Below are 23,273 nucleotides of genomic sequence, written 5' to 3' on the forward strand. Positions count from 1 at the left end.
GATGGGCGGAAGGCTGGGTGTATATGGAGATGGACAGATGGGTATGGGAATGGATGGGTGGGTGCACATGGGCTGGGTGGACAGACAGATGGCTGGGTGTATATGGGGATGGATTGACCTGTGTGTGTGTACGGGGATGGGTGGAGAGCTGGGTGGCGATGGGGATGGTGGGGTGCAGGTGGGTGTCTATGAGGTTGGGGGGAGGGATCGATGCCCAGGGTTTGGTGCTCAGCTACAGGGGAATTACAACTGAAGCTGGTTCTGGGCCGCTCACTTGCTCAGTTCCGATCCAGGCCCCGTTGTGGTCCCCCCGCCCCCGCGTCTGGACCAGCCCCCATACAGTCAGCCTCCCCCACCCCATCGTAGCCACCCTCCAGGTGCAGAGTCCCGCTTCCCTGCAGCTCCCCCGGCCCTGGATGGAGTCAGTCCCTCGGCTGAGCAGCAGAGGGCAGTGCAGGACTAATTTTAGGGGGGCAAAGTGTCAGCCATTCCCCCTCCCCCCACATCCCCGCCCTCTCCCTGCCGCGGCCAGTCTCCGTCGCGCAGCGCAGGGGATGCCGCACTAGCCCGCGGGTCCCTGGCTCGAAGGTAGGGGGGCATCGCGCAGCGGGGGGGGGAGGGTCCCCGGGAGGGGAGCAGCTGGAATCGGGGGAGGGGGGGCGCTCCCTGGCGTCTGCACTGGAGCAAGACGCTCCGCCTCGGAGCCGGGAGGGGGCATGGACGCCAGCCCCCGTCCCCCCCTTCAGGCAACCCCCGCCCCGCGGGAATGCCCTGCCGTGGGTGCGGGTGTCTGCAGCACTTCCTGGCCCACGTGGGGAGGGGGACTGGGGAGAAGAGCCCCACCCCCTAGCCGGGGAATGGGCGGGGAGTGGGGTCTAACCACTCGGACTTGGAGGGCTGGGAAGCGCCCAGCTCTTGGGGGGAGGGAGTGGCTTACAGCTGGGGGGTGGGTCAGGATTCCTGGGTGCTAATCCCTGTTTTAACTCTTTGCGTCCCAGTCACCCCACATCCGATTATCCTCTCTCCCACCTCCTCCTCTCCCCCAGACCCACAGTGCCCCCTGCAGCTGCCCAGGGGATTTTCCATGCACACAAATCTTTGTGGAAGGGCAGGACACACCCCCTCTCCTCATCCCCTGCTGTATCTCCACCTCAGCCCCCTTTCCACACACATACACACAGCGACACAGAGTCCCCTAACAATATGCCATTCTCGGCTGGGGGTGAGGACTCCTGGATTCCATCCCCAGCTCTGGGAGGGGAGTGTGATCTAATGGGTAGAGCGGGAGGCACAGTCTCTATAACTCATAGTGAGCTATCCCAGCCTCCTTCAGCCCCTCCTGTGAGCTCCCTTCCTGCCTCCCAGCTGTTGTCGTGTGGCTACAGGCCAGCAGGCTCCCTTAACTATGTGCCCACAGTCTTGGGCTGGGATTCAGTTTGTTCATCTCATTCCCTACCCCACTCCCGCCACCTGGAAAGCCCCAGGAGGCTCCATGGTGCTGGGCCTGGAGATGGAGGCTCTTTGTCAGGCAGAGTGCTGGGTCTGGAGTCAGGCTGGAAAACCCTACTGAGAGGCGGGGGTGGAGGCGGAGTTTAACCCACTTTTCCGTAACTTCCCCCTGTCTTCAGCTTGGGATGGGCGATAGGGAAAGCCCCACTGGGGGTCCCAGCTACTCGCCCTGCCTCCTGGACCCAGGACAGTGTCGGTCACTATGGTCCATCCCCCAAGGATCTGTGCGGATCTAGTTTTCAGTTAACAAAGACTTAAGGCTCGAATGCCTTCCTCCAGGGCGGAATGTCCCAGGAGATCCCAGCGGGCCAAAACAGATCTTGTCATATTCCAACCCACACTGGCAGAGCCCCATAGACAGCAGTGTATCCCAACATGTGACATCAGATCCCAGTGCATCCCAACACATCCCAGCAGGTCTCCACCGATCCCAGCAGATCACAAGAGATCCCAGCAGATCAAAACAGGTCACATCAGATCACAATAGTTCCCCTAAGGCCAGTCTGACCTCCTTTGTATCACAGGCCATTACACTTCACCCAGGTACCCCTAGGCCCAGCTCAATGACTTAATTAGACTGAAGCATTTCAGTCCTCAGATGACCAAACTGCTGTGGGCCCCAGACAGAGGACAGGAGAGAGCCAGGTGTCTTCGGTGTCCAAGGCCCCTGCGGTGGCAGGGAATTGGGGAGGTGAGACATAACCGGATAATCCCAGCAGATGCCCCATGTAGCAGAGGAAGATGGAAGGTCCCTGCCAGTCTGACCTGGGGAGAAATTCCTTCCCAACCCCAAATCTGGCAATCACTTACACCCTGAGCATAGGAGCAAGACTTGCCAGCCAGGCAGCTAAGACCGAGATGTCTCTGGACTGTCTCAGACCAACTGTCCACCCCAAACAGTGTCCCTTCTCCAGCGGCGGCTGATCTCTGAGGCTCCAGAAGAAGGTGGCACCCCTCCTCCCTCCCAGAATCCCTCTGTTCAATTGTGGATTGCGGGCGGAAAATACCTTCCTGTCCCCAGCAGGTAACCAGCTGAAGCCCTGAAGGTGAGATTGCAACACATCTCAGTGGATCTCACTAGATCATAGACGACCACAATGAATCTCTGAAAATCTCAGTAGATTATAGCAGATAAAAACAGATCCCGCAAATCTCAGTAAACCTCAGGGCAGAGTACAACCCATCTCAGCTGATCTCACTACATTTCAGTAGGTCACAGTTTATAAAAGACAGTAAATCTCAGCGGATGCCAACAAATCACAATACATAACAACAGATCTCAATATGTGTCAGCACATTTATGTAGATCACAAGGTCACTGGCTCTCAACAGTGTAATGTTGCACAGAGAATCTGAATGGCTCATAGGGAATCTCAGTGGCTCTCAGCAGATCACAACTGATTCCCATAGGTCCCAACAGAACACAAAAGTAGATGACAATCAATCCCTATCGAGCTGACCAGACCACAGCAGATGCCTGAGAGACCAGTATGGATCTCACACTGGCTAAGCATTGACTGACATAGATCACATAGAGCATGACAAACCAAACTACGCATACTAGATCACTGATCACAACTCTAGTGGATCTCAAACAATCACACTAGATCACCGTGGATCAAACTTGACCACCTGTGGTTGGGAGTCTTTCCCCAGCTCTGGGAGGGGAGTGGAGTCTACTGGGTTAACGTAGGGGGCTGGGAGTCAGGACTCCTGAGTTCTGGGTCCTGGGGATAAATCCCTCACCCTGCTCTGTGCCTTAGTTTCTCTCCTGGCCAAATGGGGAAACACGGCTTGGTCTGTGATGTTGCATCTCCTGGGGAAGGGTGATCCTGGCACCCCCAAGACTAGGGTGACCAGAGAGCAAGTGTGAAAAATCGGGACAGCGGTAATAGGATCTTATGGGGAATAATAGGGTCCTATGTAAGACAAAGCCCCTAATATCAGGACGTCTGGTCATCCTACCCAAGATGGGCTGGGCGTACGGGGGTGGGAAGGTGGTTAGGAAAATTCCTTTCCAGCTCTTTTCTCTCTCTTCCCCTTTCAGGCTGGTTGTGAAATCACTTCTCTCTGGGCCCTTGGGTGCACACCAGGCAGAGACCACAGGTCTGGAGCTAGGCTGGGTGAGGGAGCAGAGAAGGGAGGGCAGTCCCCCAGCATATCTGATTAACCCTTCCCTCTCTGTGCAGCTTTCTCCACAGGCCGGACCCCATTCTTTCCTAGCGATGCAGCGCCCCAGCCTGCTCCCCGTCGGGCTCCCCGGGGCAAGGAGATGCCACACGCGGTCAGGCTGAACTGAACCCCAAACCGGAGTGCCCGGGGGGAGACGATCTAGGAGGGGGTTCAGCCATGGAGGGGCTCAATGGCATCAAGGCCTGTCCGAAAGGCGTCTCCCAGGCCCTGGCTCAGGAAGGGCAGAGTTGCCCTGCTCCAAATGGGGCAAAGGAGGGTGCTCCGGGGGACCCTGCGTGGAGAGGGGAGCCGGTCCAGGGCCCAGTGCTCCCCACGGACTTGGGGGGAGAGGGACCGGCCTTGGATGGTGTAAAGGCATCTCCTGAGGACGTCGCCCCAGAAGGAGTCCTGGCACCGTCTCCTCATGGTCAAGGGACCAAGGGGAACGTGGGTCCCCCTGAGACCCCCCAGCTGCCCCTGCTCAAACACCTGGCTGCAAGGGGGCTTAGCCACGGCCACGGCCACGGACACAGCCGCTCCGTCTCCAGCTCCTCCACCTGCTCCTCCTTCGAGTCCTCGCAGGAGTCTGATGAGGTCTTCAGTGAGGAAGAGGAGAAGAGGCAGCCTGGGAGGAGGAAGCTGCTGAGGAAGGTGAGACAAAGGGTGGAGGTGGAGCTAAATGCTGCTTTCGGGGTGCAAGGGTCTGGCAAGGGACCCAGAATTGGGATAGTAGGGGGCTACAGATTGGGACTGGGAGGGCACCAGCAGAACTGGCGGGGCGAGGAGCCCAGGGCTGGGATAGTGGGGGGATTTGGGTCAGAACTGACAGGTGCCCACTCTTGTAGCACCCTTAGGTGACTCTCGGACCCCCTCCCCCAGTACCTCCAGCCCAGCTGGAGCTGGAGAGGCGGGTGGGACGTACGGCCCTTTTCCGTTCCCCGTCTCTGCTGCCTCCCACGCCTTCCTGCCCACGGCCACGAGCCCGGCCCTGCTGTAGGCGTGGGGGGGAGGGAGTCCCTGGGCTCTGAGCGCATTAGTCTCACTCTGCCCATGCAGTGACACCCCCCTACACACACACGGCCTGGGCTGGTTACTGCACAGAGATGTTGTGTGGTGCTGTGTTGTATATGCTGCACAGAGGGGTTATTGCATAGAGGCTGTGTTGGGTAGAGGTTGTGTGGTGTTGTGATTGCGTTGCATAGGAGAGATGGGTTGTATCTGCTGCACAGAGGGGTTGTATTGTTGTGCTGTGCCTGCTGCGCAGAGGGGCTGTGCTGGCAAAGGTTGTGTTGTGTATGCTGTGCAGAGGGACTGTGTTGTGTAGAGGATGTGTTGGGTAGGAGTTGTGCTGGGACTGTGCTGTGCATGCAGGTTGTGTTGCGTTGTGTTGCAGGAGAGATGTGTGGTGCAGGCGTTCATTGTGTTGCAGTGTGTTGTGTGAGGGTTGCCTGTCTCCTCCCTGCTCCCTCTCTCAGTATCTGCAGGAGGTGGAGGATTCCCCTCTGTGCTCTGATGTCACTTCCTCTCCCCCCCCCACCCTATGTTGGGGGGGGTTTGCGGTTCCCCTGGGTTCCTCAGCACTGGCTGAGCAAATGGTGTGTCCCGTCCCCCCCCTCCCCCCGGAGTCAAGAGAACAGGAAGGAAACTGTTGGGGGGTGGAGGGCTGGCTGCCTCAGGAGGTGGAAATAGGGCATCCCCTGGTAGCTGGTGTCAGTGCCTGGATCCTGCCTCCTGGCCCCATGGAGTCAGAGGCCAAGCCCTGATTAATGGAGGGGGACAATGTTGGCTGCCCTCAAAGCCCGCCCCCCGGGGGTCCCCTGTAGCCAGCACTGGGGCCACAGTCTTTCTGGGCCCCCTCTTTGAGCATCAGGTGCCAGCTGCCTGCCAGAACCTCCCCCTAGCTCACCACCCCCTTCCCATCCTGAGCAGGCACCCGGAAAGTCAGCACCCGCTTGCACCTGCTGCCACAGCCTCCCCTTGGCGTGGCCTAGGGCAGGGAGGGGAACAGGGAGGAGCAGGGGTCTCTGAGCTCCCCCCACCGTGTGCCCGGCCCAGGGGAGGAGGAATATGAGAGTGCATCCTGGCTCCAGCCTTTCTCTTAGCATGTCAGGGAAGGAAGCGGGGGCGGGTATAGAGGGGAATCCATCCCTCCTCCCCACACTCCTGGCTCCCCCTCACCCTCCAGCACCCAGATCAGCCCTACCCCTTCTGGACACTCAGATTTGGACAGATGAACCCCACAGGGATCTGCTGGAGGAAGTCAGGATTGGAAATGGCCCCACTGCCCTCCTCCCCGCTGGGATTCCCTCCTCCCTCTCCCCTGCCCGTGCTCCCTATGTCTCATGCCTCCCACCTCCCCGGAACCCTCCCTGCTCCCCCCACCGTGGCCTGTGCCCCAAGCCGCCTGCCTCTGGCAGGATCCACCCCATCCCCTCCCAGCTTTCCCCACCCCCTGAAGAGTTAATACCACTCTTGGCAGAACCAGGGGCCAGCTGGAGCGACTGTTGTGGAAAAAGTGAGCTCTATTGGGTGGGTGCCAGGCCTTGGGTTTCCTCTGCAGCCTGCAAACTGGCTGGGAGCGGGTCGTTGCTGGAGAGGGGCCAACTGGGCAGGGCTCGTGCCCTGCCTGGAGGTGCTGCATTGGGACCCCTGCAGGCAGCACAGGGGATACAGGGCACTAACGTGATTGCACAAGTGTATTTAAGTTTGAAAAAGCAGGCAGGGCTAGTGCAAGCTCCCCTGCTGCACACTGTAGCAAAGGTTGAAATCAGTGCATGGCACATGCAAAGTGTATGTGTCTGTGTGTGTGAGAGAGAGAGAGAGAGAGAGAGCAGCAAGGCTTTGCACTTGGCTCTGTGCCTCTACAAAGTGTGTGTGAGTGTGTGTATCAATGCATTGCACCTGGCTCCATGCCTCTGCAAAGTGTATGTATCAATGCATTGCACCTGGCTCTATGCCTCTGCAAAGTGTGTATCAATGCATTGCACCTGGCTCCATGCCTCTGCAAAGTGTGTGTATCAATGCATTGCACCTCGCTCCATGCCTCTGCAAAGTGTGTATCAATGCATTGCACCTGGCTCCATGCCTCTGCAAAGTGTGTGAGAGTGTGTTTGTGTGTGTGCGCATCAATGCATTGCACCTGGATCCGTGCCTCTGCAAAGTGTGTATCACTGCATTGCACCTGGCTCCGAGCCTCTGCAAAGTGTGTCTGTATCAATGCATTGCACCTGGCTCTGTGTCTCTGCAAAGCATGCGTACATATGCAGCACTGCTCCATGACTAGCTCAGGGGTTTTTAGGGGTGCTGTTTGCATCCAGGGCACGTCTGCATCAATGCAGAGCCTTGGCTTCAGGGGTGTGCATCATGCCAATCTCAAGACATGATGCCCATGCATCAGTTCTGAGTGTGAGCACACCCCCTGCAGTTTGTGTATGTGTGTTTGTAGCAATGCATCACACCTGGTTGTGCGGTTCTGAGTGTGAGCACACACCAGGCCACTCTGCCTACAAAGAGTGTGTGTGTGGTGTGCGTGCACGCCAGCTGGGAGCTCCTCCCTTCCTGTGGGCCCATGGCCACCAAGGTTGCTGAGCTGAGATTGGAGTGGCTTGGCGTGGCTGTGAACACACAAATCCAAGACAGGCAGCCCCACCACAGCTGCACCTTTCTCTTTGAAATCAACCAGCCTTCCCATCCACACCAGTCCCCTAGCACTAGGGGGGGCTGCCTGGCCCAAGCTGCATGATGCACGCCTGGGGGAGCAGATGTGCTCCCCATCCCTCATGCAAGCACCAGCCCTTCTCTGAGCCCTGGGTGCATTTTATCAAGGCGCCTGCAGCCGGCACTGATGGCAGGAAGGAGGGTTGAGTCACAGCATGGCCAGAACCGTAGCACGGGTGTGACTCAGCACCAGGCAGCTCATGCAGCAGCAAGGCTGGGGCAGGGACGACCTCACCAGGGGACACCGCAACCTGGAGATGCGGCCGCCTCTAAGATGGTGCACGAGGGCTGTTTATACAGGGCTCCCTCACCCACTGCTGAGATGCAGCCACCTCTGGGGTGGGGTGCACAGGCTGTTTATACAGTGAACCATCACCTGGCGCTGAGATGCAGCCACCTCTGGGGTAGGGTATGGGGGTTGCATATACAGGGATCCTTTGCCTGGTGCTGGGATGCAGCCAGCTCTGGGGTGGAGTGCACAGGCTGTTTATGTGTTAGGGGGCTCAGTCCAGCACTAGGACAAGAGTCTCACTTTCAAAGGGGGTGGGAAATAGACTGTGGGGGGATAATCTCAGCCGGGGGGGGGAAACAGTCCCTTGCCAGGCTGACAATTGCCATGTTTCTCTTTAGACTAAGTCCTGGAAGACGTTTTTCACCATGGTACACTGGTCCCTGCGGCGTCACAGCTCCTGGGTGCAGCTGGCAGGGCATGAAGGTGAGGGGGGGGAGGGACTCCAGCCCGGCGCCCTACTCCAGATCGAGAATTGCTGGATTCTCAGCCCAGTTTCTGGTGGTGTGGATGTCCAGGTGCCTGGGGACAGTGTTGGCATGGGGAACTCCTTGCCACTGGCTATCAGTGTGGCAGGGGAATTAGCCAGGGGAATTCCCTGCCACCAGGTATAGCCCCACACCCATTTGTTCCCAGCCAGCCCCAGGACACCTGGCTCCCTGCCTGCCCATCGTTATCCCTTCTTCCTTCCTTAGGTAACTTCAAGCCTAGTGAGGGGGGCCAAATCCTGAAGAAGTTCAGCACAGTGGAGAATGCCTGTCTGGAGGCGCTGATGGGTGACGCACTGCGGCCCTATGTGCCTACCTATCACGGCGTGGTGGTGAAGGATGACGAGCGCTACATCCAGATGGACGACCTGCTGTGCGGCCTTGATGCACCCAGCATCATGGACTGCAAGATGGGGGTGAGGTCAGTGCAGCTGATGGGGGGGACATATGCCTGTGGAACTCCCTGCCACTGGAGAGTGGAAATGATATCCCCTAAAGGAGAAAGGCCCTCTGTCCCATTCCCCACCCCAGCCAACCAGAACCCCACCCTGCAGCCACATTGAAGCTGGCATCCCCTAGAAGCAAAAGACCCCATGTCCCATTCCCCACCCCTCTGCCTTTCTCTGCAGGACATACCTGGAGGAAGAGCTGACCAAGGCCTTGCTGAAGCCAACGCCTCGCAAGGACATGTACCAGAAGATGGTGAAGGTGGATCCAAGTGCTGCTACGGCCGAGGAGCACAGCCAGAGGGCAGTCACCAAGCCCCGCTACATGCAATGGCGCGAGCACATCAGTTCCACCGCCTCCCTGGGCTTCCGCATTGAGGGCGTGACAGTGAGTGAGGGGGAAACGGGCTTCCAGCCCTGCAGGGTTTCAGCTCCAGGCTGCAGCTCTCTATATAAACAGTCCCTGTGCCCCACCCCAGAGGTGGCTGCATTTCAGCACCAGGCGAGGGATCTCTGTATAAGCAGCCCCACACGCCCCACCCCAGAGGAGGCTGCATCTCATCACCAGGCAACGGCTCCCTGTATTGACAGGCCCTTTCCCCAGCCCCAACCCAGTTGCGTATTCGCACTGGATGGTTGCTCTGCTTGGGAAGTCTCCCCAGGGCTGCCCATCTTTCTGAGCCCTGCCGTGTGTCTCTCAGATAGAGGGCGGAGCTGTGCAGAAGGATTTCAAACAGACCAGGACCCAGGAGCAGATCATCGAGACCTTCCTGATTTTCACCAAGAGACAGAAAGGCATCTTGGTAAGGGATAGACACCAGGTTCCACGGGGTCACTGCAGGGGCCCCTCTCTCTGCGGGAGCGGGGAGCCCAGGAAGGGGCGGCATGTGACAGATGGTGGGCTGGTGGTATTCAGAGAGCAAGAGGAATCTCAGCTGAGTCTTGGGGACAGACAGCTCACAGAGGGGCATGGACCAATGGGCAGTGGGACCATGCCATGTTTGACGTGCCCTCAGGTGGGGAGAGACTGTTTGGTTCTCTGCCTGCTCCACACCCCACTGCTCCACAGAGCAGAGACCTCCCTTCCTCCCTCTCCTGGGTACCCTCTGATAGCCTCCCCCTTTACCTTGCAGAGAGCTTACCACAGCCGCCTGGAGAGCATGCGGAGTGCACTGCTCGAATCAGCCTTCTTCCGCACCCATGAGGTGAGTCCAGGGGAACCCAGGCATCCAGGACTTCCCCCTCCCCCAGCACTGTCTGAGAGGTGCAGGGCAGAAGGAGCAGGGGAGGGAGGAGGGAAAAGCAGCTCCCTGCTAAGTGGAGGTGTGTGGGGCCAATCCCCCCGAGCTGAGCCTGCACCTCTAAGTGGGGTGTCCCATTTCCCATTGCCCAAGTCAGCCAGTCCCCCAGCCCCAGGTGGGACCAGATTGGCGCTGGCGCTCCTGACGGGAAATGGCCCGTGTCCCATCCCTCACCTCCCTGGGGCTGCAGTGGAGCTGGTGCCCCCTAGCTGAAACTCCCGCGGATCTCTCCCCCCAGGTCATTGGGAGCTCGCTGCTCTTCATCCACGACCGCCGGGGCCGGGCCAACGTGTGGATGATCGACTTCGGCAAGACGCTGCCAGCGCCGCCCCAGCTGGCCCTGCGCCACGATGTGCCATGGACCCGGGGCAGCCATGAGGACGGCTACCTGATTGGCCTGCACCACCTCACCCACACCCTGCAGGCTGCAGAGCAGCGGCTGGGGCCGGAGGAGACGCCCGCCCTCAGCCAGCCCTGAGGCCGGAACGCCACCGAGCCCTCCGGGCTGGGCAGCCACCTCCTCCGCGGACGCTCCACAGCTGCTCTCACTGTGTGGGAGTTGTGAGACCCCATCTGGACATGACTCCCCTGCCTCCTCACTAGGGCTATTGCGAGGGAGGTGTGTGGGGCTAGATGGGCCCCCAGCACCCTTGTGCATCTCTGCTGGCATCGATGGAGACTCGCCCGCTGGGGCAGGGGCTGAGTGGGTCTTTCCTCCATAGGACGCCCCAGGAGACACCTCCACACCCAGGAGACAACGTAGCCATCAACCCAGCCACTGAAATCTGGGACAGGGCTCTCAGGCAGACGGGCCAAGGGTTCGACGGCCTGGATTTATGCTACTAACTCCTAACAGCCAGCAGCAGGAGGTGACAGGCGGGAGTGTTGAGGGCCGCTAGCCACAGCCCGGGGCTGCCTTTAGTAGCAGTTGCCAGGCAGCAGTAGGCCGTGTTGGCCATAGATCTGGTTGCCTAATCTGGGTGATGGGGGGGAGGGGGAGGGGCAGGAGTTTAACACCCCCTTGGGCACCCAGAGTGGGAAGGAGATTCCCTGCAATGGCGTCAAGATGGCAGCGACCTGCTGCCCCAGGCAGCCCTGAGGCTACTCCACTCTGAGCAGCCTTTACTAGCCCCTGGGGCTGAAGCTTGAACTGGATACAATAAAACATGTTATGCAGGGTGCTGATAAACAGCTCCCACGCACCATCCCAGAGGTGGCTGCCTCTTAGCAACGGGCAAGGGGTCCCTGTGTAAACAGCCCCCATCTCCCACCATAGTGGTGGCTGCATCTCATGCTAGGGGGGAGGGAGGCAGGTGGTGAGACACAATGAAAAGGGGCAGGGAGTGGAATTTAGCCAAGAAGCAAACTGGAGCAATTAAAGCCCCAGCATGTTAGCAAGGAGGATCCAGTTCTGCTCCAGTTTCTGGGGCTCAGAGATTAGGACAGGCTTTATATTTAAGACCTAGCAAGTTCTGTGACTAGAACAGGGCCGAGGGATGCTAGTTTTCCCCCTGTTGCTTCTTCAGCCACAACAGGAGGGGTCACATCCCAAGGAGAGAAATGAATGAGGTGTCCATACAGCCAAGCAGGTGCCGCTCAGGGGCTGGAGTTGGCAAAGGAGCCCCTGGCACATCCCCACGCCCAGGCAGCCAGGTCCCCTGGAGTGATGCTGGCTCATACTGACCAAGCAAATGATAGCATTGGGACAGGTGGCCCCATCTGTGGAGATTTCATACCTCAAGCCCAGCTCCCTGCATTGCCTTAATAAAAGTATGTTAACCCAGCAGCAACTTTCAGCTCTTGCTTTCTCCCCGCTGCATCCAGCAGCTTGATGCCCCTGGCTGAGGGGGAATGGGGGAAGGGACACTTAAGAAGAGGGGGTAGTGTCCTGTGGTCAGTGCATGGGGCTGGGAATCAGGAGTCCTGGGTTCTAATCCTGGTGGGCCCAGAACTGGGGGATACCTACAATCACTTCCTCCCACCTGTCTGGGGGCACAGGCCCACCCCACCACTAATTGCACTTCAGCAGTCTCACGGCTACTTGCCCTCCCTTTCAGCCACCCAGCTCCCCTCTGCAGCCACATACCCCCCTCTAAAGTGTCTGTCACCCCCCACCCTCAAACCCCAACCCTATATCTCTCCCCCCCACAGATCAAAGTGGCTTGGCTGTCCCTTCCAACTCTAATATTCTATGTCTGCATGCATCACACACAGCTAGGGGGTGCTGGGGGGTCCCTAGCCCAGTGGAGCAGGAGTGTGTGTGTGTTTTGGGGGTCACTGAGGCAGGAGTGGGACCCTTTGGGGCATGGGGTGGGGGCAGTGTGTGTGCGCATAGGAGGTTCCCTGCATGCACGTGATGTGGTCAGGCAGGCTAACATTCCAGAGCCCCTCCCCCCCATCACCATGGATACCAAGGCACAAACAAACCCAGTTCAGGGCCGCCCCAGGGCAGCTGGGAGGGGGTGGGGAGCAGCTGAGGGCTCCCTCCCTGCAGGTGCTTGGGAGCCAGGACGCCTGGGTTCTAACCCCATCTCCGCTTCCTTAACCAGGTCCTGGCCTGGGCTCCCTCAGGGTGGATGGGGCCCTGCTCTCTGCGCTGGGTGTTCTCATGCCTGCCCCCACTGGAGCCAACGTCCCAGAGCCAGACACCCCCACCCCTTCCTTCCCCCACCTTTCAGATGGGGAAGGGGAGGTTGCAATCACAGGATGTGTTGCCATGGCGACTGCTGGTGCCAAGGATACAGGTTGTGGGGAGAAGAAAAAAACCAGGGAAATCAGCTCCTTCCCGAGCTGTGCATGGCCCACAGCAGGCGCTCACAGCACAGGCCAGGGGGAGACAGCTCCCCCCAGGCGCACTCAGCTCTGCCTGCCATGCCACTGCTGCCGTGGGCCTGCCTGATGTGCCACCCCCCCCGCCGTAACTACCCCCGCAGCCAAGCTGCCCACACCCAAAACTTCTCGCCCAGTTCACCCTCAAGGTTCAGAGCCTGCTTTGCCCAGCCTGGAGCTGTTTTCCTTGGGCTGCCTGGAAAGGGGAGTCACTTCCACCGAGACACACCCTGAGAAAAGGGCACAAGGATTTTGGGGGCCAGAAGGGACGCGATGGGCTGCGTGGCTGTGCTGCTGCCTAACACTGAGCAGAGAATCGATGCACCTGCCCCCCACTCACTGTAGTAGCTGGGCACATCCCACTCATTACAGGATTGATCCTCATCCCTCTGGCCAGTGCTACTGGCTGCTGTTACAGATGGTGAAATGTAGGCACCGAGGGGGTAAGGGACATCCCAAGCTCCTGAGCCAGACCAGGGACTCACACCCACAGCGTTATTGACCATGATCCAGTTCCCCCTTAAGCTTCTCTTCCCTAACCCCATCACACTGCATGGCCTTTGCCTCTCCCAGCCTTGACTCACTCAACAGGACACTCAGTATGTGCACAGCTGTGGCATGGGTGTGAGCGTTTGCCCCCTCGCTCCTGGGCTGAGTTTCAGGTGTATCACCCTTAATCAACATCAGTACAGAGGCTACAACCCAGCTGCAGTTTCTTACCACTACTGCAGGCAGCAGGGGTGGGGGGCCCTGGGAGCTGGAGCACCCCACAGGGTGGCAGACCTGGATTTCTAAAGGGGCAGGGTTGGTCTTTCCAATTCCACGTGCTGAACTGAGGCTTGGCTTGCAAGAAACTCAGGGCTGGCAAGACGAGCTGCTAGGGAGTGCATGGCCCCCTAATCTGCTCCCATCATGCCCAAGCCCTCCCCGGACAACCCACTCTGGCACCGACATGGGGCAGCAGCCCTCTCCATCGTGCCAGCGAGCCTGCCCCCGCCCCCGCGCAGGCTGGGAGGTGGGGCGAGCTAGCCCCACAGCCAGCATTGTCCAGCCAAGGCACCGTGGCACAGAACGCTGCTGCTTCCCCTGGTGGCAGAAGCTCGCTATTACACACACGGGGGAAGGGGGATGTGAGCATAAGACTTCCCCATTCAGCCAGGCGAAGGGGAAAGTGCAGGGGCCCCGGGCCACACCCTCAACCACACTTCCAAGGCCTGGGTCACTTTAACAGACCGACAGAAGCAGAGGGCACTCCCGCTTCCGCTGGCCTCTGGCTGCTCTAGGAAGCCGACCGTCCCAAAGCTCTCTGGTGCCAGAGGCAAAGGCAAGACGGGACCCAGCAGGCAGACGGGTCGGTTTCACCTGGGCACAGCTACAAACGTGGCCAATAGGGCATAACAACCTACTACCTCTGCCAGCTCCCAGCAATGCTCCTTTAGCTCAACTGGTACAAGCCGGTTCCAGGTGGCTGGGGGTGCCAGATTTGGTTCCTGCTAGCACTCCCCAGGGATAAAATAAGCCAGGCACCAGCTGCATCAGTTTCCACGGGCCAGTGTGTCTGTCGGCCCTGGCTGCACTGCTCCAGGATAGGATACAAATGGGAGAGGGATGAAGGAAGGGCTGCAAGGACAGTTTGAGGCCCAGAACACCTGCCTTACAGTGACAGACAAAAGCAGCTCAAGGCTATTTAGTTTCACCCAGAGGAGGCGAAGGGGGTGACTCGCTGCCAGTCTGTGAACGTGGAAAGGGGAGCTCAGAGATCACAGGGCTCTAAGCCAGCCCAGGCAGAGCGAGATGCAGCATCTGGGTAGCACCTAGGGGAGAAGAGGGGAAGGGAGTGGAGGAGAAAATGTCTCCCCCCCCCACCCCATGCTCACATGCTTGGGAGCTTTAAATTAGGACATCTGGGTGAAAGCTCTGCTCTATCATCAGAGCGGGGCTGGACACAGGGAATTTTGGGTAAAGGTTCTCCCACCTGGTTTATAGAAGAGGCTGCAGCAGATGATCCACAGTCTCTCCTGGCACTGAAATCTGGGCCACAGGGGCTCCCTTGCCACAGTTATAGCCCTAGTCAGCCACTGTAGGGGCAGCGGCGCAGGCGTGGGAGGATGGGGCTCAGGACAACGCAAGCGTGGGCAGTGCCATCCGGCAAAGGGGCACAGCCCAGCCTCTGTCCAGATCAGCACAGGAACCCCTGCTCCTACGCGATGAGAGGAGGAGCCTTGCAGTACAAAGACTAGATTAACTGCCCCTGGGCCAGGAGCTGCCCTCTGCCCCAGACACAAAGCAATGACAACCGCCCCTTTCTTTGCTCTAGCACTGAGAGTACAACACGCCCCTGCAGGCACACTGCCATGGGAAGAAGCTGACATACAGCCAGACAGCAGGCAGCATAAGCCATGCTGGTAGATGAGGAGTCACAACACCTTGTGCCTACTCCCCGCTCCACCCCAACTCAATTCCCTTCACCTAAAAGTTCCCTTCACCGCTCTGTGCCTCAGTTTCCCCTCTCACACTGTCTATTATTCCCTGCCCCAAAGAATTTCCAGTCTGTCTGGCACTGGGGCGGGCTGCATGGTACCCAGCATGACGGCAGCCCACCCTGAGCTTGGTGGGCCAGTGCCTGGCCGAGTGGGCCCGCCCCCCCCAACTCAGTGGGGGCTGCTCTAACAGCGCACACCTGGAGGAGGCTGGGGGCTGAGGAGTACTGTGCTGTACTGTGGCACAGGGAGACAGAGGATTCAGTCCATGACCTCGGCATGGTCCCTTTCTCCCCTGACACAAAGCTCTCTTGGCCCCAGCCTGTACTGAGGCACCATGTGCCAGCAGCTGCGCGACACATGGGAGGGCAGGTGAAGGCGGGCAGGAGGGTGGGAGACTGTGGGCACTGCTGACAGGGGGACAGGCCTTTGGGCCACCCACCCTTGAACAGGGCCACCATCTCCCACCCCAACCAGTGGCTGGGAGGAGGTAAGGGCACAGCAGTGGTGAAAGCGCAGGTGAAGCCAAATTCCCACAATCCCCCCCCATGCCAGCATCTGGGGTCAGAGGCAGGAGGGGTGGCAGGGGTGGTAGTGCTGAGAGCCGGCCATGCAGAAGGTTTTAAAAAAAAATCAAGGGTCTTATTGACTTGTGATCTGATCCCCCTCCCCAGCCCCCCGCAAAGGCTGCTTGGCCCCTGGGGAGGGACAGGGGCTGGAAAAAGCCAGGCCAAGGGACCGAGTGAAAACCACTCACTTCCTCCTTTAATACGCAGTCTCCTCATTTGGTTTGGGGCGGTGGGGGATGCAGGGGTCATGCAGGGGAGGAATCAAGAGGTTCATCAGTATAAAAGCAAGTCCCAGGCAACCATAAGGGGGGGTTAAACTAGAGTCCCCCCCCTTGTCTCAAGGGGACAGCACCTCCCCTTTGCCTCCCGACTCCTGGGTTCAAACTGCAGTCCTCGCCACACTGTGTCCATGGCATGGCCTGATTGGAGGGGCCAGCAGCTCGTAGAAGGGGGTGGGATTTGGCGCCCCCCCCCACTGCCCCGGGGGGCGGATGGTCAGCCGTCACAGTGTCCAGAGGTGGGGCTGGGCTCTTGTCACATGTACCCCCTCAGTCCTGGCTTTCCTCCAGCCGCCACTTGAGAGACTCCTCCTTGCGGGCATCTGGCTTGATCTGGTTGCGCATCCCACCCAGCAGGTTCGAGGTAGCCTCCGAGGCAACGATAAGGGGCTTGACCACGGTGGGAGGTATCTGGCGCAGGACTCCACCCACTGCCCCTGTGATGCCCTTCTGCTCATGGCCCCGGGCAGCCACATCACAGATGGTCTGGGCGGTGTCGATCACGCCCTACAAAGGAGCAAAGTGGAGCTGTTAGGGATGGCTCAGGGTTAACCGTGGAAGTACCTGCCACCGGATTTAACTGGACTCTGAATGATAAGGCTCCCGACCCTAATGCTTCAGGGCACGTCACCTGCCCCAGTCAGGAGGGAATCTCCAGTCGTGGGAATAGCCTTGGTTCTCTGCATGGAAGGGGAAGGGTCTTAGCAGAGGGAGGGACCATACCTCTCGGAAGGTATCATAGGCCTTGGCCACGCCCTCACGGAGGTCAGCTGGCTGCTGGCCCCGCCGCAGTTTCCGGGCATGCTTCTTATCCAGCAGGGTCCGTGTCACAGGGGAGGTTGGAGACAAGATGTCATAGACTGTCTCAGCTGTGGCCTGGAGGGGTGGGTGCATTAAGAGATAAAGAGACCCCAACAGCACTCCCTGTTGAGACCCCTTTCCCCCCACCCCCCCCCCACACATCCCAGCTACCTCCCACACGCCCTCTATGCACAGACCGTCCCCTGCCCCCTCCCTCCCCCTTCCACACACACCCTATGAACCAGAATTGACTTAGGGCAAGAAGAAAAGCATTCCTGGAAGGGGAGTAGAGTCTAGCTGTTAGAGGAGGAGGGTGGGAGACTGGAGCCAGGACTCCTGAGTGCTGCTCCCAGCTCTACCATTGACTTTGGGCAAGTGCCTTCCCTCCCTGACCCGTTTCCCCCATGACACGAAGATTTTGGGCCAGGTGGGGGGAGTATCTGAAGAGCCTTTCCAATGCCATTGCAGACCCTGCCCCTTTCCCCACCCTGCTTTCCATGCTGGCTGGATAGGGCCATCCCGCACCCGCACTGCGGAGGGATGGGAGAGGGGCAGGGTTCTCACCTGTATGGCCTGCACCAGGCGATTGCTGAGTTCCAGGGCGGCCGAGGCCGTGGAGGTCCCGAAGGAGGCAGCCCCACGCTGCAGCCCCCGGATGATGCGCCCGTCCTTGCGGTACTGCTCGATGGGCATCCAGAGCAGGTCGCGCAGGCCGTGGACTGGGGGAGGAGGAAAGAGAAGCCAGCTTAGCAGGAAGCCCCCTCCAGGGCAAAGCACCCTTTCAAATTCCTCCCCCCCCCAAACAAACACCATAGCACCCCTCCCACCACCATCACCCACCCTCCATGCTGGGCTCTAGGGTCCCCCCATTCCCTTCCCCATCACCCACTCCACACTTGGGCCAGGCCTCCCTCCTTCCACTCACCCCAGACCCCCCCATATCCCTTCCCTCCATCACCCACCCACCCTCTCCCCCCGATCCGTAGCGAGGTGGTTCTCCCACACCCAGCACTTGCTGTTGTGGCGGCTTGGCACAAAGCCAAGGCCGGGGGGCCCCCCATGCAGGGATGGGGCAGGGGGGCCATGCTGGGAACTCACAGAGCTGGACGACGGAGTGCATGGGCCCCACGCCACCCAGGATGCCAGGCAGCTGGTTCTTGCGGATGTCCGTCAGCCACTCAGTGAGGGCATAGCTGATCACCTTGTCCACGCCCAGGAGCCTGGCGGGGCACAGACAGAGGGCATTGTGGGAAAGAACGAGCAGCCACTGCCATGCCCTCTTAGACTGGACTGATCCCCGGAGCCATGCTACACAGATGGCGCCGCACCCCCACCTCGGCAACTAGGAGGGCTCCATCGGTGCCATTCAGGGCAAGAGAGCAGGGCAGAAAGAGGCAGTTCCATACGCCAGTCTTAGCCCTGCCCAGGGCTGCCCATGCAAGGGGCACAGATCACACCTCCTGCATGCACTGGCCCTGCCCCCCAGAGTCCGGCAGCTCACCCATGTCTGCAGCAGAGGCGCTTGAGCTTGAGCTCGGAGCAGTTGAGCTGGGCCAAGCCGATGAGGATCCCGGCGAAGGTGCCCTGGGGAGGGAGGAGAAAAAGGGTTAAAGCTCTATTGGTGCACAGCACACCCCCCTCCCCACAGCCCACATGGCAGCCCCTGCATCCCACCTCCTCCCCCCACTCAGCTCCACCCATTTATGCACAGCCCCCCCATGCCACTCCCCAGCTCCCAAACACACACAGCTCCCTCCTCAGCATTCCCCTGCCCCACAACCCCACCTCCCACAGTGCCATGCACACTGACAGCCCCAGCACTTCCCCCCACGCCTCCCAAGAGCAGCGCTGCCAGTCAGGAACTCCCTGCTTCTAAACCTGGCTCCCACACTCTGCCCTCCTTGCCTGAGTTTCCCCAGCTGTGGCATGGGGATTATACCACCTGTGAACAGCCATCCTGCCCCAGACACAGGCGTGTCTCCACCCCCACCCTGCAGATGCCCCTCTGGCAGCAAGAGAGGTTCGCTCGGTCCCCACAGCCCAGGCAACCAGGGGCAGTTTTGATGGGGTCTCCCTTGGCCAGTCTGATCTCACCTGACACCATCCTGACTTGTTCACACACATCATCAACCCCACCCTGATGCCAGCAGGAGTCAAGCCGGTGGCCTAAGGGTCAAAGGCTTCCCCAAGGGTCCCACTGCGCCCTCTAGTGCCAGCTCCAGGGGCTGCATTAAGGCCCACCCCACAACAGCCAAGGGGTGGATTCTGCAACCCCTGGAGAAGATGCTCTGCGCTGCACCCCCAGACCCAGCCGAGAGGGAGCATCATCCCCACCTCCCAACTCTAAAGCCTGCCCCACCCCAACCCTCACCAGCATCAGAGCCCAGTCCGCCTACCCCTGGCCAGAGCCTGCCCACGTATCACTCTAGACCAGATCTACCCATCCCCCCGGGCCAGGTGCCACCCCACTACCAACTCCTACCCCAAAGTACCCCAAGCCCAGATCCTGCCCATAAGGCAGAGCTCATCCCACACTCACCCCCCAGTCCTCCCAGCAAGAGGCAAGGTATGGGATTCCCAGTCACCACCTCCCCCACCACCCAAAGGTTCACTGGCATCTCCCCACACCAGCCCCACTCACCACCTGGTCCATGGTCATGTGCTTCCCTTGATAGTCCAGCCAGATGGGCACTTCCGACGTGAACCGGAACTCCCTGAGGATCAACCAATCGGGACAGAGGGCTAGAGAGACTGGCAGACGAGGGGGCAGGACTTACAGCCAGGCCACCTCATGGGTACAGATTTTATGCTAAGCAGGGTCCAAGCCCGGATGGAGACCACCAAAATCTGGGTGCTGCAGGGAGCACTGATCCCAGCACGGTGCTAGGGGGTGCTGTGCGGCAGGGAGCAGAGGTCAGTGAGAAGCACACTCTCCCCCAGACAGAAGGTATAACTGCGGTCCTGCCGCTGCATGGTCATTGCTGGTCGCCCGGTACTGCCCCCACTGATCAGGCTGTGGGGAACCCCGGCATCCTGGCTGCTTCCATCATTTCTATTCTGCCTCCTTAACTGCTCAAGTTCCCCCACCTGCAGCTGCAATTCAGAAAAAGATTCTCCTTCACTGCTCACTGTTCAGCAGCCCCTGCGTCCTACCCCAGAGGCAGCAGCACCTCATACCTGAAATAGATGGGCTGGTCCGCGGAGGATGACGCATTGGAGGAGGAGCTGTTTTCGCTTAGTGTGGTCTCCACAGAAGCCATCATCTCTACCCCAGCCGCTACCAACCCTGGCCCCCGGCCCCCTTCATGCTCCTTCCCCAGCGATTCTGACTCGGTGGCTGGGCTGGCTCGGATCCCGGGGTCTGGACGGGCTATTGGGGGGAGGGGAGAGAAAAAAGGAGGGATCAATAAACAGGAGCTTCACATTCCTCCCCCCCGCACTTGGCACCTCAGTTTCCCCCTCTCCAACTCTGTTTGCAGCTGCCTTAGCAAGACCTCCATCTTGTGGCACCAGGTGGTAGTACAGCTGGCTGAGCCCATGAAAAGCAAGGTCACCACATGGGTCCAGGAGCCCAGGTTACAGTCATTGTAAAGAACTTGGTGTGGCCAAATGCTCACCTGACCTGAGAATCTGTCCCCTGCCTCAGTTTCTCCAGCATTAGGAAGGTTTATGCAGGGGCTACAGAGCCAGAAGATCCTCGGGGGGGGTGGGGGGGAGCTTAATGCCCCCCCAGCCAGCCAGCACCTCTGGCACAGACAGGGGCTTGGGCTGCCTTTGAACTCACCTTCCGTCCCAGCCTCCATGGGCAACACAGGGTTAATGCTGGCAGCCAGGCTGGTGAAGAAATCCTTCAGGAAAAACAAGGCATCCTGGCAGGGGAGAGGCAGAAACTGGCAGTGTTATGGTAGAAGGTGGGCAGCCCTCGATTCCAGACCTGACTATGCTAACTACCATTCTTTCAGGCTGAATGGCAGGAACAGTTTAGCCCCTTTACGGTAGAGAGAGCGGGAAACAATAGAAGCCACCAACCAAGGTCACAGGCCTGAGCCACGTGGGCTGTGGGGTTTCCCCAAGACTAGTTGCAAATGCAAGGGCTGGGGGATTGTTCGGCAAGCTGGGTGTGTGTGAGAGGCAGAGAATCAGCAGCCAGCAAGAGACGCAGAGGTGAGTGTGGCCCTGGAACACAGCAGAGGCACAGAGCTTGGACACAGGGCTAGGTGGAGAGGCAGGCTTAGAAACTGTGAGCAAGGAACCTGCAAATCGGAGGGGACAGGAAGGACGTTCTTTTAAATAGACAGGATTGCACCGGAGAACATGCCCCCCTTGCATCATCAATTTCTCCTCTTGGGAACAACCTGGCAAGACCCCACATGCTGGCAAATCTCTCAAGCCAAGGGGGCACCAAGTGGAGTCAGAGCCCGTTATTTGGCTTGTTATTTGGCTTGGTTATTTGAATGTAGTCTGGGGAGGGACAATGCTGGAGCCCAAGAAGTTGGGGAGGAGAGAAAGGATTAATCCCATTCAAACAGGTAGACATGGGCCTTTCTACTCTAGGGGGCACCAGCTCTGATCTGTCCCCAGGGCAGGGGACTGGCATATAAGGCCTTTCCCCTCTAGGGGGTGCTGGTCTGAATCCAGAGACAGGTCAATAGGGACCAGTGGGAGATGTATCTGGATCAGGGCTCCCTCCAAGCATGGGGCCAGGGCAGGGAGCCTCTAGGCAGGGCCCCCGGAGATGCCTGCAGCCCCACTCACCTGGTCGATGTTGAGGCGCAGCGGCAAAAGGGAGACACGCAGGCAGCACTCGGGCCCGCCCAGCCCAGACTCAGGGCAGACATGCAGGGCCTTGATGGTGAGCTGCAGGGGAGGCAGCTGTCACTCGTGAGGGGCCGGGGGGTGGCCCACTGCCCTCCATCAGCAGGGATGGAGCGAGAGCCACAGCCCCCGCCCCCAGCCCAGATCCCTCCCCCTCCATGCCCCAGTGCCTATCCCATACAGAGCTCACTGCCCCCCCAACCCAGTTACTCCCCCACACCAACCCTCCCCTCATGCCCACCCGATACCCCCCAATCTGTATTAGCTGCCCCACATCAACAGCCCTCAGAACTCACCCCCTAGCCCAGGCCTAGATCCTACCCCACAGACTCTACTCAAGCCACAGCACTCACCCCATGCCAACTCCCTAGTATCTGCCCCCATTACGATCCAGATCCCAAGACAAAGCCCCAGACTCCACCCCTGCCCTTGCCCATCTCTGTCAGCTCCTGGCAGTACCATGTTGGAGTGGGCCCGGCGCGGCATCTTCTCGCTGGTGTACAGGTAGAGGAACTTGTTGATCTGGGAAGAGGCCAGCCGGTCCCGGATCTCCAGCTCCTGCACAATGAACACCTGCCGTGACATTGGCTGCTCTTCCATCTCCGAGGATGGCTTCTCTGTCCCGCTGGGGTAGCTCTCATGTTGGAAACTCACCTGGAAGGAGGGGGAAGGAAATCGCTGGGGGGCCCCTGGCAAGCCAGGTCCTCCCACACATAAGGGCTGGGAGCAGGATCTGGTCCCATAGTGTCAGGGGAAGTTGAACATCATGTCTATGGACAAAGATCAGCTCAATGGGCCTAGCCAGCCCCGGTATCCAGTGGCAGGGAATTCCCCAGAAGATCCTTTGTGGGATGGATGCAAGTCCCACCTGCTCCCCCTTGCCCTCACCTTGGTGAGCTGTATCTCCATGAGCAGGTCATGGAGGCGCCCGGTCCCGCCCTGCGTGCGCCAGGTGTTCTGGGGCCGGTTGGCAAGGGAAGAGCGGGAAGGGGAGCTGCGAGTGCTTGAAAGGCCGGGCCTCATCCTGCAGGGTGGGGGGAGAAACAGGGTCAGAGCTGCCCAGCTCAGGCCTGGCCACGCCTGGCAGGCATCAAGGTCTCACCTGGGTGAGTGGGCGTGTCCTGGGGGGGCGCGCCCGACCCCGAAGTCCCGCCCTCCATAGAGGTGCCAGACCACCGAGATCTCACGCAGCATGACCCGGCTTTCAGGCAACGGGAAGTGGGCCGGGGCCTTCAGCAGGTCCGTGCTGCCCAGCGGGCGTGAGAAGTAGCCGTCTTTGATGGGCACTGGCCCCTCCAGCAGCTTTGTCACCACTGGCTCGCCGTCCTTGGGCTGGGGGGGGGCGGCAGGGAGACACACACACAGAAGCAGGCCTCAGAGCAAATCAGGGAACCCAGATGTCCAAGCCCTGCCCCTGATATCCCATTGCCTCATGCTTCCCAAAGGAGCCAGGCATTCGGGCCCAATCCTGCCCACCCCAAACCTCTCCCTGTCGCTCCCAGCTCCCCATGTGCCCTGCCCTCTTTTGTCCACAAAGCCCCAGTCCTGGTCAGTCACAGCCCCCAGTGCCCCACAGCCC

General features: G+C 59.6%; 2 protein-coding genes across 5 annotated transcripts in view; one reads left to right on the forward strand and one right to left on the reverse strand.

The window, feature by feature from the left end:
* The first annotated feature begins 576 nt into the window (after positions 1-576).
* On the forward strand, positions 577-10,885 carry LOC137150191 (inositol-trisphosphate 3-kinase B-like). The gene is made up of 9 exons (XM_067543944.1): positions 577-588; positions 2,410-2,555; positions 3,699-4,332; positions 8,029-8,113; positions 8,383-8,596; positions 8,805-9,009; positions 9,323-9,424; positions 9,755-9,826; positions 10,161-10,885. The coding sequence occupies exons 3-9, from the start codon at positions 3,859-3,861 to the stop codon at positions 10,398-10,400; spliced, it is 1,392 nt and encodes a 463-aa protein (XP_067400045.1). The 5' UTR covers positions 577-588; positions 2,410-2,555; positions 3,699-3,858; the 3' UTR covers positions 10,401-10,885.
* A 3,234-nt stretch (positions 10,886-14,119) lies between these two features.
* The window catches only part of ATG2A (autophagy related 2A), a 38,523-nt gene continuing 29,369 nt past the window's right edge, over positions 14,120-23,273 (reverse strand). Inside the window, exons 31-42 of one of the 4 annotated variants that reach the window (XM_067543928.1) lie at positions 22,797-23,026; positions 22,583-22,718; positions 22,154-22,348; positions 21,635-21,736; positions 20,664-20,748; positions 20,057-20,249; positions 19,524-19,593; positions 18,381-18,463; positions 17,978-18,099; positions 17,444-17,598; positions 16,802-16,954; positions 14,120-16,585 (exon numbers count right to left, since the gene is read on the reverse strand). In XM_067543928.1, the coding sequence (XP_067400029.1) occupies positions 16,349-16,585; positions 16,802-16,954; positions 17,444-17,598; positions 17,978-18,099; positions 18,381-18,463; positions 19,524-19,593; positions 20,057-20,249; positions 20,664-20,748; positions 21,635-21,736; positions 22,154-22,348; positions 22,583-22,718; positions 22,797-23,026 (1,761 nt within the window). In that variant the 3' untranslated portion in view covers positions 14,120-16,348. Of the gene's footprint in view, positions 16,586-16,801; positions 16,955-17,443; positions 17,599-17,977; positions 18,100-18,380; positions 18,464-19,520; positions 19,631-20,056; positions 20,250-20,663; positions 20,749-21,634; positions 21,737-22,153; positions 22,349-22,582; positions 22,719-22,796; positions 23,027-23,273 lie in introns of those variants that run through there. The other 3 variants (XM_067543927.1, XR_010918929.1, XR_010918928.1) reach the window with 3 other exon arrangements.

This window comes from Emydura macquarii, unplaced genomic scaffold (assembly GCF_026122565.2).
Source record: "Emydura macquarii macquarii isolate MOO-44397 ecotype Brisbane River unplaced genomic scaffold, CSIRO-AGI_Emac_v2 contig_968, whole genome shotgun sequence".
In the NCBI taxonomy this organism is placed as follows: Eukaryota; Metazoa; Chordata; order Testudines; family Chelidae; genus Emydura; species Emydura macquarii.